The sequence below is a fragment of the Nannospalax galili genome, unplaced genomic scaffold (genome assembly GCF_000622305.1).
Source record: "Nannospalax galili isolate Female #2095 unplaced genomic scaffold, S.galili_v1.0 scaffold45, whole genome shotgun sequence".
Classification (NCBI taxonomy): Eukaryota; Metazoa; Chordata; class Mammalia; order Rodentia; family Spalacidae; genus Nannospalax; species Nannospalax galili.
The window spans coordinates 4,335,166-4,347,623 of record NW_008355775.1 but is presented as its reverse complement, the minus strand read 5'-3'; the positions used below and the strand labels follow the sequence as shown (position 1 = coordinate 4,347,623).

General features: G+C 41.0%; 1 protein-coding gene across 2 annotated transcripts in view; it reads left to right on the top strand.

Annotated features, from left to right (window-relative positions):
* Nucleotides 1-12,458, top strand: part of Ckmt2 (creatine kinase, mitochondrial 2) — a 51,145-nt gene that overhangs the window by 18,463 nt on the left and 20,224 nt on the right. For both annotated transcript variants that reach the window (XM_029556226.1, XM_008853314.1), the window contains exons 2-9: nt 1,010-1,181; nt 2,258-2,456; nt 4,000-4,095; nt 4,861-5,082; nt 6,209-6,294; nt 7,115-7,238; nt 8,231-8,365; nt 10,204-10,329. In XM_029556226.1, coding sequence (XP_029412086.1) covers nt 1,030-1,181; nt 2,258-2,456; nt 4,000-4,095; nt 4,861-5,082; nt 6,209-6,294; nt 7,115-7,238; nt 8,231-8,365; nt 10,204-10,329 — 1,140 coding nt within the window. In that variant the 5' untranslated portion in view covers nt 1,010-1,029. The remainder of the gene's footprint in view (nt 1-1,009; nt 1,182-2,257; nt 2,457-3,999; nt 4,096-4,860; nt 5,083-6,208; nt 6,295-7,114; nt 7,239-8,230; nt 8,366-10,203; nt 10,330-12,458) is intronic.

The window sequence follows — 12,458 nt, the reverse complement described above, 5'->3', positions numbered from 1 at the left end:
TCTTGCTCTGGAATGTGTTACTAAATATGTTAAAGCTGTAATGAAATGCTTCTTCTAATCATGTGGTTATTAAATTTAAAAAATTTTTTAAAATTAAAAAAAATTCTTCAAAGCATGAAAATTTGCTCCTTATTAATTAGTAGATGTGAAAAACATTACCAGTGAACTCTATCTGATGACTTTATATCCATGCTCAGGTGCCAAGTATCTCAAAAGTAACCGACTGTGACTAGTAATAATCAGATATATAGAGATTAGAAATGCATGTGCAAACATCTAAGTGTTAATTGCATTAAAAATGATTTTTCTGTATGAAACTGTGTATTTTAATAATGAAATGGAGATCTTTTTTAAAGGTTCAAACCTCATTCAATTTTATGTCTTATAGGGTTTATACTGAGTAATATATCGTATGCGTGTATTAATTCAAACTGTAATAATTCAACTATAAATCTAAAAATTTACAGCCAATTTTGAAAGAGATGCATCTTAGCTCTGGAAATTTTTATTGAATATGTCAATGCTGTTGTCATGAAATGCTTCTTCTAATTATGTGGTTATTAAATAAATAATTTTAAAAATATTACCATTCAGAAACATATGAAATAGTTTCTTGAAATTTCAGTGGGGTTAAGGACCAGCTTTAAGTCAATATATGTTAATGTCGTTAATTTACAATATGCTTTCATTGTAAAAAAAAAAACAACAGAACAATTTCCTCAGATTCAAAAAAAGGCTGGACTGTGAACAGATTCCAGTTACTGCCTACCCACTGCCCTCTTGGTGTACTCAATAAAATATTAAAAAAAAGAAATAGACACATTTCTCTTTATTTTTCTCTAAAATTACTGGATAAAATGTTATGGGCATTCATCAAATCTGAAAAGGAAGAAATAGATAAGCAAGCAAAGGAACTACAGCCCTTACAGATCATTTTCTCACTTCTTGATCTGTGCTGTAGCTCAGGATCATCTTATGATGTTACCTGACACAGATTTTTGCTTTATAGACACTCAGCGAAGAAGAAGGATGGCCAGTGCCTTCTCTAAGTTGCTAACTGGCCGCAATGCATCTCTGCTGTTTACTACTTTGGGTACCAGTGCCCTGACAACTGGCTATCTGCTGAACAGGCAGAAGGTGTCTGCTGATGCCCGGGAGCAGCACAAGCTCTTCCCTGCAAGGTAAGCCCTCCTGGCTTTAAAATAATGCCAGCTGCCAGGCAGAAATATGTTCTCCTCCACTAGAAACTGTCACTGAAGATCCTTTTTTTGGTCTTTCTGGATGACTAAGTCAAATGGACAATCATTTTTGAGACTTATTATACCTAAGTGGCCTGTGACAAATACAAGGAAATATATCATCATTTTGGCCCCAAATTTGCCATTCAGTTAAATGGGAATAACAGTGATAGTTAACATTTATTAAGCACTTACTATATGAAAATATCTACTGGGTTAACATGTATAAGCCCTTTTTTAACACGGACTATTCTTGATCTTAGTATTCTTCAGTGAGAATGCAAACTCAGATGAAAATCCAGGTCCCTGGTTTCAGATCCATGCCTTACTCACTGTTCTACTGTATTCTGAAAAAAATGTGACACCAGAGTACTGATTTAAGAGTAAGTTTTAAAAAGGCTTTGCAGATGGGAAGTGAAGGACTGTCATGCAGCGGATGAGGTAGATGCCTGGCCTCGGAACCTCGCTGTTTCTGAGATACACACTGAGTAGTCTGAGTGGTATGCTGACTTCCTTGGATTCCTGAGGGAAGTAGATAGAGAAAATAACTAAGGTGTTTTCAGAGACATTAACTCTTTTCTATGGAATCAGCACCTCTGAAAGAATCACTAGCAACTACCATGTACCCCAGGAATCTCAGAGGGGAGATTACCTGTGTTTGAGCCCATTGCGTTCCCTAATCCCATATTCTTCAAACAGTACCTGTTTCAGGGTGAGACAGCATTCCATTTGATGCCTTTTTATGTGCTATTTCAACAGATATTTACCAAATGCCTATTTCAATGGCCAGGCATTGTTCTCATGACAGGTAAAGTATATGTTGTCATCAAGCTTGCCTCATAGGCAGAAGATAGAGAAAAAACATTCTAAATAGTTCCATCACTGTATCTTTAAATTCTCTACCACAGACCTAAAGGACAAAATTACAGCTGTCATTGAATTTTATCAAAACTTCTGGGTGAAAAAGGTGATAGGCCCTCCATGGGGACTATTGGCCCAAAGGCTCTCTCCTCTCACAGTGCAGACTACCCTGATCTGCGCAAGCACAACAACTGCATGGCAGAGTGCCTCACTCCCACCATCTATGCCAAGCTCCGCAACAAGATGACACCTAGTGGCTATACCCTGGACCAGTGCATCCAGACTGGAGTGGACAACCCTGGCCACCCCTTCATCAAGACTGTGGGCATGGTGGCTGGTGACGAGGAGTCCTACGAGGTAAAACCATGGGGGGCTATACTGCATGTGGCTGAGGTGCACTGTCCCAGGGTCTTTCTTTTCTCTTTGAGGCCAGCTTTCTCAGGAAAGGCTTCCATAAGGGAAGCCAATTCCTGCAGAACCATTAGGAATCCTTTCTCAGATGTGAGGTCTAGAGCTTCCTAGGGACAAAGTTTCTTTGCTGCTGTCCCAGTGTTTCTCCCCAGAGAGAAGTGAGTCACATGATAGAACTCTTTGAGCTTGTCAAGGAGATGCACTGGTACAGAAAATTTTTTTTAAAATATGTGGTATACTCACCAGAAAGACATTAAAAGTTAGAGTGTTTGTGGCTGGGCTTCATTGGATGGGATCAGGTTGGGTCTATAGTTTATAAATTCTCTTCATATTACTGTAGCCCAGACTCCTGAGGTCACCAAATTTCTTAGATTCAGCCTCATCCTTAGTGCATAAACACAGTGTCTGTTGCTAGAACTGAGCACCATACCCTTGTCTCCACAGAACAGTCTCTTCATCACAGTAAAAGTCTGCAGCCAGCCTCCCTCATGTTCCCCATCCTTTTTCATTCTTCTGTCACAGAGAGCTAAAAGAAATTCTCCAGTAAAACAGTCATTAAGGGAAGAGAAGGAATAAACAAGATGCTGGCTATTAGCATTCAGCAGAGTCATGAACTAAAGTTGTCTCTCTGGATCCAAAGTCCTTCTTCCTCCAAAGGCTCAAAGTATTCTGTTATTCTTTCTTTCTTTCTCTCTCTCTCTCTCTCTCTCTCTCTCTCTCTCTTTCTCTCTCTTTCTCTCTCCAGATCTCACTATGTAGCTCTGGCTGGCCTGGGACTTGCTATGTAGACTGAGCTCTCTTGGAACTCACAGAGATCTGCTTGTCTCTGCCTCCCAAGTGCTGGAATCAAAGCTGTGGGCCACCATATCTCATTGTCATATCTTATCATATTTCATCATCACTTAACTTCACTTTATCTAAAGATTATCTTATCTATCCCTGAGTAGCTTTTTGTTTATATTTACTTCTCTTTGTTGATTAGATTTTGCATGCATCCTTTAGGCTGAGTAGGCTCTCTCAGGATTAGAGATCCTTGTTTCACTCTATTCTGGCGCTGCTGGGTTTTTCCATGGACTTAGTATTTGTTTTCAATCTTAGAACCCGACCTTTTCTTTTGAGTACAAAATTGCTTAACCCCTGATCTGGTGGCTTCTTTTAGCCCATAAAGCAGAAAACTCTTGAGTTCTTAACTGTTAGATTTTTTTATTTTTTCTCAGCATCATGATAAGGGCTTAGCAGATCCCTGCCAAGCAGAGTCCAGCAGCCACACCATCTTTCATGAACAAGGGGCCTCCAAAAGGTTTGTCTGGTATAAGCTTGTTTTCCTTCCTGTTTGCTAGTATCCTCTTGTACTCATTTCCTGCATGGTGTCATGGAGAACTTCAGAGGAAGACATCAGTACTGGCCCTTGAGGAGAAAAGGAATGAGGGAAAGGAAAGGTCCTTTGCTATAAGGTGAGCCAATTACAGAAGCATCTTCTCTTTTCCAGGTGTTTGCTGACCTTTTCGACCCTGTCATCAAACTAAGGCACAACGGCTATGACCCAAGGGTGATGAAGCATCCTACAGACTTGGATGCTTCCAAGGTAGCCTTGAGTCTCCCTGTCTTCTCCTCAGGAAACTGGCTTTCCTAGGCCCACAGGAGGAGGGAACTATGAACCTCCCTGGTGAGACAGCCCTGAAAGGTCTATGACTGCCCATGTATAGCACATTCCCTGGAGGTCCATAGAGTGCTAACAAAGTCCTTAAGAGGCAGAGAATGGCTCAGCACTTAAGAGCACTGACTTCTAGCAGAGGATCCAGGTTTGGTTCCCAGAACTCACATGGTGGCTCACATCCATCTGTACTCTAGTTCCAGGAGAATCTTCCAGCCTCCCTGGGTTTTGTATTCACGTGGTACACTTACATACATGCAGGCAAAACACTCACACACATAAAATAAAAATAAAATAGGGGGCTGGAGAGATGGCTCAACAGTTCAGAGCATTGGCTGCTCTTGCAGAGGACCTGGATTTAATTCCCAGCACCCACATGGCAGCTAACCACTGTATGTAACTCCACTTCCAGGGGATACAATGCCCTCTTCTGACCTCCACAGACATTGCACAACACAGGTGCACTTACATAGATGCAGGCAATACATTCATACACATAAAATAAAAATAATAAATAAAATATTTTAAATTTTTTAAAAAAATAGTCCTTAAAAATGCCTCCAGGGGAAGATCAATGAAAGGGAGCTTTAAACCTTTCCTAAAGCTTCAGATCAGTGGAGTGGGAACCCACTGCGGTTAGGGCAGGACGGTGGGCTGTGGCTACTGAGTAAGCCTCCACTCTGTTCTACCTGGCAGATCACTCATGGGCAGTTTGATGAGCGCTATGTGTTGTCCTCTCGGGTGCGCACTGGCCGCAGCATCCGTGGGCTGAGCCTGCCACCTGCTTGCTCCCGGGCCGAGCGAAGAGAGGTAGAGAACGTGGCCATCACAGCCCTGGAGGGCCTCAAAGGGGACCTGGCAGGTCGCTACTACAAGCTGTCTGAAATGACTGAGCAAGATCAGCAACGGCTCATCGATGTGAGTGGGTGGTGAACTACCCAGGGGCTGCCTGAGACGGCTGGACTGATGAACCCTTGCTTGGGCAGAAGTCTACCAGCCCCACGGTTGAAACTGGCCTGTGGCTTCCATGGCTTCAGTGTACTGAAGGATGATGTGCTTTCAACCATTCTAGTCAAGCCATAGTTAAAATCTACAGAGGAAACCCCCAGCATGCTCCGCTGAGCCTGGATAGGTAGAGGTGAACAGAGGGCAACCGCCCCCCCCCATTACCTAAGGACAAATGGGAACAATTAGGTGTAGAAATCCTGTCTGTGCCTAAAAGATGATCTGCCACACTCAAAGAAAACTCTGGAAGTTGAGGGATGAAGTTATCTAGACAGGATATCTCAGGTGCTTCTCCTGATGGGTATGAAGCCAGCCACTGGTGTCTGCAGGAGCTCATTCTGCTGCCCCCAGCATCTGTGGCCTTTTCTCTAGCTCTGGGTTGACAAAATTCAAGTCCCTTCTTGGCTCTGTGAGGCAAGGTCTCACTGTGTAGTCCATGCTGGGCTCAGACTCACAGCAGTCCGCTGAATCAGCCTCCCAAATCCTTTCATTTTCTCACTAGCCCAGTTAAAATAGGGTATCATTTTCAAAAGTAACTTTACATTTCAAGAAAAGCAGAAACAAGATTTTGTCATCTCGGAAGATGCATATTCCACAAAATATCCCATTTCCAAGTCAGAACAGCTATATAGTTGTCAGGGCTTTGCCTTCTGCCTTGGCCAGCCATCTGCCTGCCCTGTTACAGACCAAGGCCCCATTTGCCTCCAGCAGCCACCCTGGCCTCCGGTCTGTGAGTGACCATCCTCCTTGGCAGTGACTGTATCCAGTCCTCTCCTGCCTGCAGTCTTCACTTTCTCTCACTTGCGAGAGATTCTAGGCCTCCCCTACCCTATCTACTTGGTATCTTACCTAAGTGTAAGTACTGGCATCAATAATTTTGTGTTTAAAAGCTTCCAGGTTATTCTAGCATGCAGTGAATCTGAAAGACCCAGCCTGAGAGGTTTCCTTGTCAGTAAGTTGAAACTTGGTCACCTGGCTCTGACAGTCATGCCTCGTCTCATCAGTCTCTTCTCTCTCCTTTGTCCCTTTTGGCCTGCAGGACCACTTTCTGTTTGATAAGCCAGTGTCCCCTTTACTAACATGTGCTGGGATGGCCCGGGACTGGCCAGATGCCAGGGGAATCTGGTATGGATACATTTGCCATGTGTGCAGAGGATCTCAGATTCGCCTGCTTGTTCTAACCTGAGGTTGCTGTGAACTGCAGTTGACAGCATGCTGGGCTTGAGCTAAACGGGGAAACCAAAACTACTTGACAACTCGTGTGTGTGTGTGTGTGTGTGTGTGTGTGTGTGTGTGTGTGTGTGCATTGTGAGTTTCTAAGCTATGTAGGAATGTGAGCGGGTTTGCATATTATGCATGGTGAAGACTATTCAAAAGAAAAGAAATGTTTCATTGTGACATTAAGACAAAAAGAGTAGAAAATGAAAATTAAGTACTGATGATTTAAGAAAAGCCTTAAAAAGAATGGACAGCAAATGTATACATATTTTATCTTGTCTAACAGTCCCAACACATTTTGGCTACTGGGCTGTGGTAGCTTATCCTAACTGTATGGAAAAGAATTGAGAAAATAGTCTTCCTAAGAGGGTAGACAGCCAGGGTTTATGTAGCAAACATATGTGAATTCTTATATAACCCAAACTTCTTGACCTGCAAGTAAAATTCTGTCCTCCCTTTATTTTTTTAAGAACCATAAGATTTTGGTTGAATCTCAGTTGAACTATTGGCATCTTGTTTGAGGAACTAAGGGGATTGTATTCTTATTGGCTTTTTTTAATGGCAGGAGTTTCTCCTGTTCTCCATTCTGTGAGGGTAATATTATTTTGTGGTACTTGATCAGGCACAGTTAAGAGATAAGGGCTATCTAGGGAAAGAGGAAGGTGAAATGGGAATTTTCACATGTTGAAACAATGCAGTTGACAGCACCACATTTCTCTTTCATCAGGCATAACTATGACAAGACATTTCTCATCTGGATAAATGAGGAAGACCACACCAGGGTGATCTCAATGGAGAAAGGAGGCAACATGAAACGAGTATTTGAGCGATTCTGCCGTGGACTAAAGGAAGTAAGAATCCATCAGATGTTTCTGAATATTCATTAAAATCTCCCTAATTTCCATTTTCCCCCCTAGGGATCCAAGTGTTCTTTTTGGAGAGGAACGTCTAAGTAGGGCTTCAGAAAGTAGGTGACTTTTTCCTCTTAAGGAAGTCTGTGGCTTACTAGTTGTTTTTTTCATTTTGTTTGAGCACAGGGATGGGTTAAGACTGGAATAGATGAGATGGGATAGATGGAATGGGGAGGGATTGGGTGGGATGTGAAACAGGATGTGATGAAATAGGACAGATTTTCACAGGCTTATCTGCTGAGAATTCCTATATTCTCCTACAGTCTGGATGAAAAAGTATCAGCTGACATTTATTGAGAGATTAGTATCTCTAGGTACCGGTTTAAATGCTTTCTATGGTTCATCTGATTTAATTGGATCATTTTACTATTACTTTTGAGTTTTGGTGGGGGAAGGTTGGGTTTTTTTTTTTTTTTGCGCTTACCTGAATTTCCCCTTTAAGTCACTGATGTAGGGAGTGATCATAACTATTCTGAAGGTGTTTTTTGACACTGTCGTATTCTCTAACATGTTTTCTAAATGTGGACATACCAGGGCATGGTATCATAGCATTCAGCATGCTTACTATGGTTTTGTTTTGTTTTTTGGGGTTTTTTGGGTTTTTTTTTTTTTTTTTCATTTTTTGTTTTTGAGACCAGGTCTTCCTGTAGCCCCAACTGGCCTGAAACTTGATATGTAGACCAGGCTGGCCTTGATCTCACAGAGATCCACTTGCCTCTGCCTCCCAAATGCTGGGATTTGTGGTGGTAGCCTACGCCACCACACCTGGTTCATTTTAATGTTCTAATAGAAGAGGTATTAAGTGCAGGTACTACAAATCTATTTCAGTTTCATTCATATGTTGTACTTGTCTCTCTCCCTGGTGTGTGGGATGATGTGAACGAATGGATATTTGAGAATTCTGCATGTGTTCACTGTTGTTTCCCTTGTAGGTGGAACGGTTAATTCAAGAACGAGGCTGGGAGTTCATGTGGAATGAACGCCTGGGATACATTCTGACCTGCCCTTCGAACCTCGGAACAGGATTGCGGGCTGGAGTTCACGTTAGGATCCCAAAGCTCAGCAAGGTAATGGCTGTGTGACCAGGGGCCTTGTTGGGTTCCACCAAGATCAGCTTAGATGTGACGGCCTTGCAGAAGAGAAAATACCACTGCTTGTTCCTTAACCCTGACTTTCACCACCTGCAATAGAAAGATAATGAAAAAGGCCTCAAATGTTTGCTTCAAAAGACATTTGCATTAGTGAGGATAAAAGGTTGGGGGCCTGTGAGAAAGGGATGGTAGCTTCAAGAATAAGACTTTTGTGTTCTTCATCATAAAAAAATTCAGGATAGATGTTCAGGCTGCCATGCTCTGAATCACTTGGAGGGAGGGCTGAAACAACACAGTTAGGTCAAACCTGTAGAATTAGCATTTTGTTTTTTAATTTACATTCATTTAGCATGCTGGGGCACATGTATGCCATAGTGTGAGTGTGGAAATCAGAGTTTACAGGTTCTGATGATCAAACTCAGGTCATGAGGCTGGCAGCAAAGGCCTTTACCTGCTGACCTATCTCACTGGTCCTAAGATTTGTATTTCCCGTAAGTTTCCAGGTAACCCTGAGGTTGCTAGTTAGGGGACCTTGCTTGGAGGACCATAGGGCACAGTTCTCATTTGCACTGTCGCTGACAGACTCCATGTTTTAGCTTGTCAGCAAGGGAGAGGGCATGTGGGTATGTCCAGGTAAAGAGTTAAGTTGTGAATACAAGTGGCATACATCATGCCTGCTCCTTCTGTTAGCAAGAACTTAGCCAGCAAGTGGCTACATCTTCAGCTCCAATGCTGGAGAAAGAGGTAAAGGATTCCAATGGGGAGCTAATGATTCCTGTCACAACATACAAAGTAAATCAAGTAATTTTAAACAGTTTTAGAAAATGTGCTGCCTGTCAACAAAAAGGTATGTGATTCTTTTTTGTTATTCAAAATTCCAATGCTAAGAAATTATTTCATATAACAAAGAAACTATTTTATAGGTAAGTAACCAAAGTTCGCAAATATTTCTATCATCTATCATCTGTCTCTATCTATCTATCTATCTATCTATCTATCTATCTATCTATCTATCTATCTATCATCTATCTATCTGTCTATCTATCTGAAGATAAAGTTAGAGCCAGATGACCCAAGTTCCATTGTAGTTCTGTTTCTCTCTCTCTCTCTCTCTCTCTCTCTCTCTCTCTCTTTCTCTCTCTCTGAAGATAAAGTTGGAGTCAGATGACCTAAGTTCCATTGTAGTTCTGTTTATTTCTAGCTGTATGACTTCGAGCAAGTTAATTTCTCTGAAACTCTTTCCTCATCTGTAAAGTAGGGTTGGTATATTTCAGTCTGTCCCCTAAAAGCTCATATATTCGAAACTTAATCCCCAAATTCATATAATAATGGTATTTGTAGCCTTAGGGGGTAATTCGTATTAGATGAAGCCATGAGACTTGACCTAAACGATGGCATTCATGGCTCTACAAGAAGAAAGACCCAAACTAGCATGCATGCTGTCTCACCATGGGGTACCTTCTGCCATATCATGATGCAGCCAGAATGCTCTCATCAGATGCTGAGCAGGTGCTAGCACCATGCTCTTCAACTTCCCAGCCTCCAGAACCGTGAGCCAAATATACTTCTATTCTTTATAAGTTACCTGGTCTCAGGTACTTTTCTATAGCAAAAGAAAATGAACTTTGATGGGGTGAAAGCAATACTTGGTTCATTAGATTGTCGTGAGGCTTAAGAGTTCCAGCATAGTGCCCAAGTACATTGTAAATCGTTTGTAAATATTAACTGTTATTATCTTTCATTATATGTCTTCGTTCAATGAATGGTGAGTTTCCTTTGCTTCTTAGGACACTAAGTATTATCCCTTCTCCTAGGATCCACGCTTTTCTAAGATCTTGGAGAACCTGAGACTCCAGAAGCGTGGCACAGGTGGCGTGGACACTGCAGCAGTGGCGGATGTATATGATATTTCCAACATAGATCGGATTGGTAGATCGGAGGTAATGTCTCTCATGTTTTCCTTACAAGGATTAATGAGATCAGCCTAGTGGGAAGAGGGCATAGAAAAGTATCCTGAGCAGCCTGACTTCACTCACACAATTCAAAAGACTTCCTCTTTCCCCACTGAGTCATATTAACTATTCATTCTTGGGTGTTGCTCTTGCATGGGAAACACCATGAAGGAAATACAGTGCCTTCTGAGCACTTATAGGTAAGTCAAGGAATCCATGGTGGGACTGTTGTCACCGACCTCCTGGGAGCTATGCTGCTATTCTAAAGGACAGCAGTATTTTATCCCCATATACCCAAAGAACAGGTGTGCCATCCCCCTGAGGGTAGGAAAATGTCAACATTTCTCTTTATTCTGAATATCTTGTGCTGAGCACCACACACTATCATCTTTGCTGTGGCATTCTTGGATACTTAATAGTTTCTAAAATTTTATTTTGAGGGTTAGGATAGCAAATAAAGTTTATGCTAGTTATAGATGAGTGTGCCTATAAAACAATGTTGAGGGAATCCTGTGACTATATAGGAAGAATAGGATTCATTGATACATGTAGGCCTTGAATGGGATGAGTCTTAAAAGCTCACTTAACAAACTTACGAATGTTAAGCAAACATTGATCATAGAAAGTTATCACATTAAGTTATTTCAACTTAGGATGCAGCTCCTGGCTGGAGTACTGAATTTAGAGGACTGCTGTATAAGGTTACTCTCTCAATTCACATAGTAATTATCAAATATACGTTAAACTAGATGATTATCATAAAAGCTGGAAAAAAGTCTACAAGTTTTTTAAAAACCAAATCCAACAAACCTCATGACCATTTTTTAATATCAATCTAAAATATTTTGACTCTTTCTAATAATTATTCAGAAAACTTTAAAATTATTATAGCATATATTTGATAACACTTTTTCCAATTCATGAATATTTTTCATACCATGAAATATTATTTAAAAACATGATGTAGGGAACTAGGGTATACCTTAGTGGCAGGGCACTTGCCTAGAATGTATAAGGCCCTAGATCTTATCTCCAGCACTGTAAAATAAACAACAAAATAACAAAAAATGGTGACATCCAAAAACATGATTTTTAGTGATAGTTAGTAAAGACAGTGATTATATATTTAATATTTTCCTGTTCATATTTTGTTTTACCAACTCTAGGTATAAATCTAGTTATAGTTCTTATTTAGTTGTTATATTTCTAGGAAAGAATTGGGAAAGCTTATATTTGACTGAGTTTCCTCCCAGAAGGCTTGTACCAAGAAAGAGTCCCAGTAGAAATAAATGAGGAACCCATCTCCCCACACCATGTCCAAAATGGGGATGCATTGATTGGATAAGGAAAAAGTTGTGCTTAGTTAAAAGTGACTGGCTTTCTGACTCAACTTTCTCTCGAGACCCTATTTCCTTGTGAATGAAAAGCAATGGGAAGGGAACCGAACTTCAGCCTGCTGAAGATTTTAAAAACTGTTTTACTTCAGACAGTCAATGATCCTCTCCACCTTCGCTGCTCATTCTTGTAATAGCAAATTTTTTTTCTATCTGGAGTTAACTTATTGCTTACTATCTTACCCTGAGTCTCCTGAGCAGCAGTCAATAATTTGTTTGGGAGGAGATTCAAGGAGTAAAACAACCATTGGTAAATAGACCTCTAACAAATATTTGAACACCAAAGTTCTAGCATTAAAAAAAAAATCAGGAATGTTTGAAAGCATAGCTTGTTATAATTTATAAAATTTGGTTTAAGTAAGAAATTTGCCTAGCACAGTGCATGACTTCGTTACAATAATTTTTTCAGAAAGACATCCATTGTATAATAAAAGGTATCTGTATCACATTCAGTGCTCAGAGAGCTGAGCACCTGGTAAGAATTCAGATCCAAAGTATAAAACACAGATATCATTGTATGGGCTTATATTTTACAGCATAAGATGATGAGGGAAAAGTAGCCAGCAAGATGCTCAGTGGGTAGAAGCCCTTGCCAAGCAAGCCTGATGGCCTGAGTTCAATTCTGGAACACACAGTAAAAGGAGAAAGCCAAATCCTCTGGTCATGGCACATAAGCTGTCTGTGGTGTTCTCTCTCTCTCTCTCTCCCTCCCTCCCTCCCTCC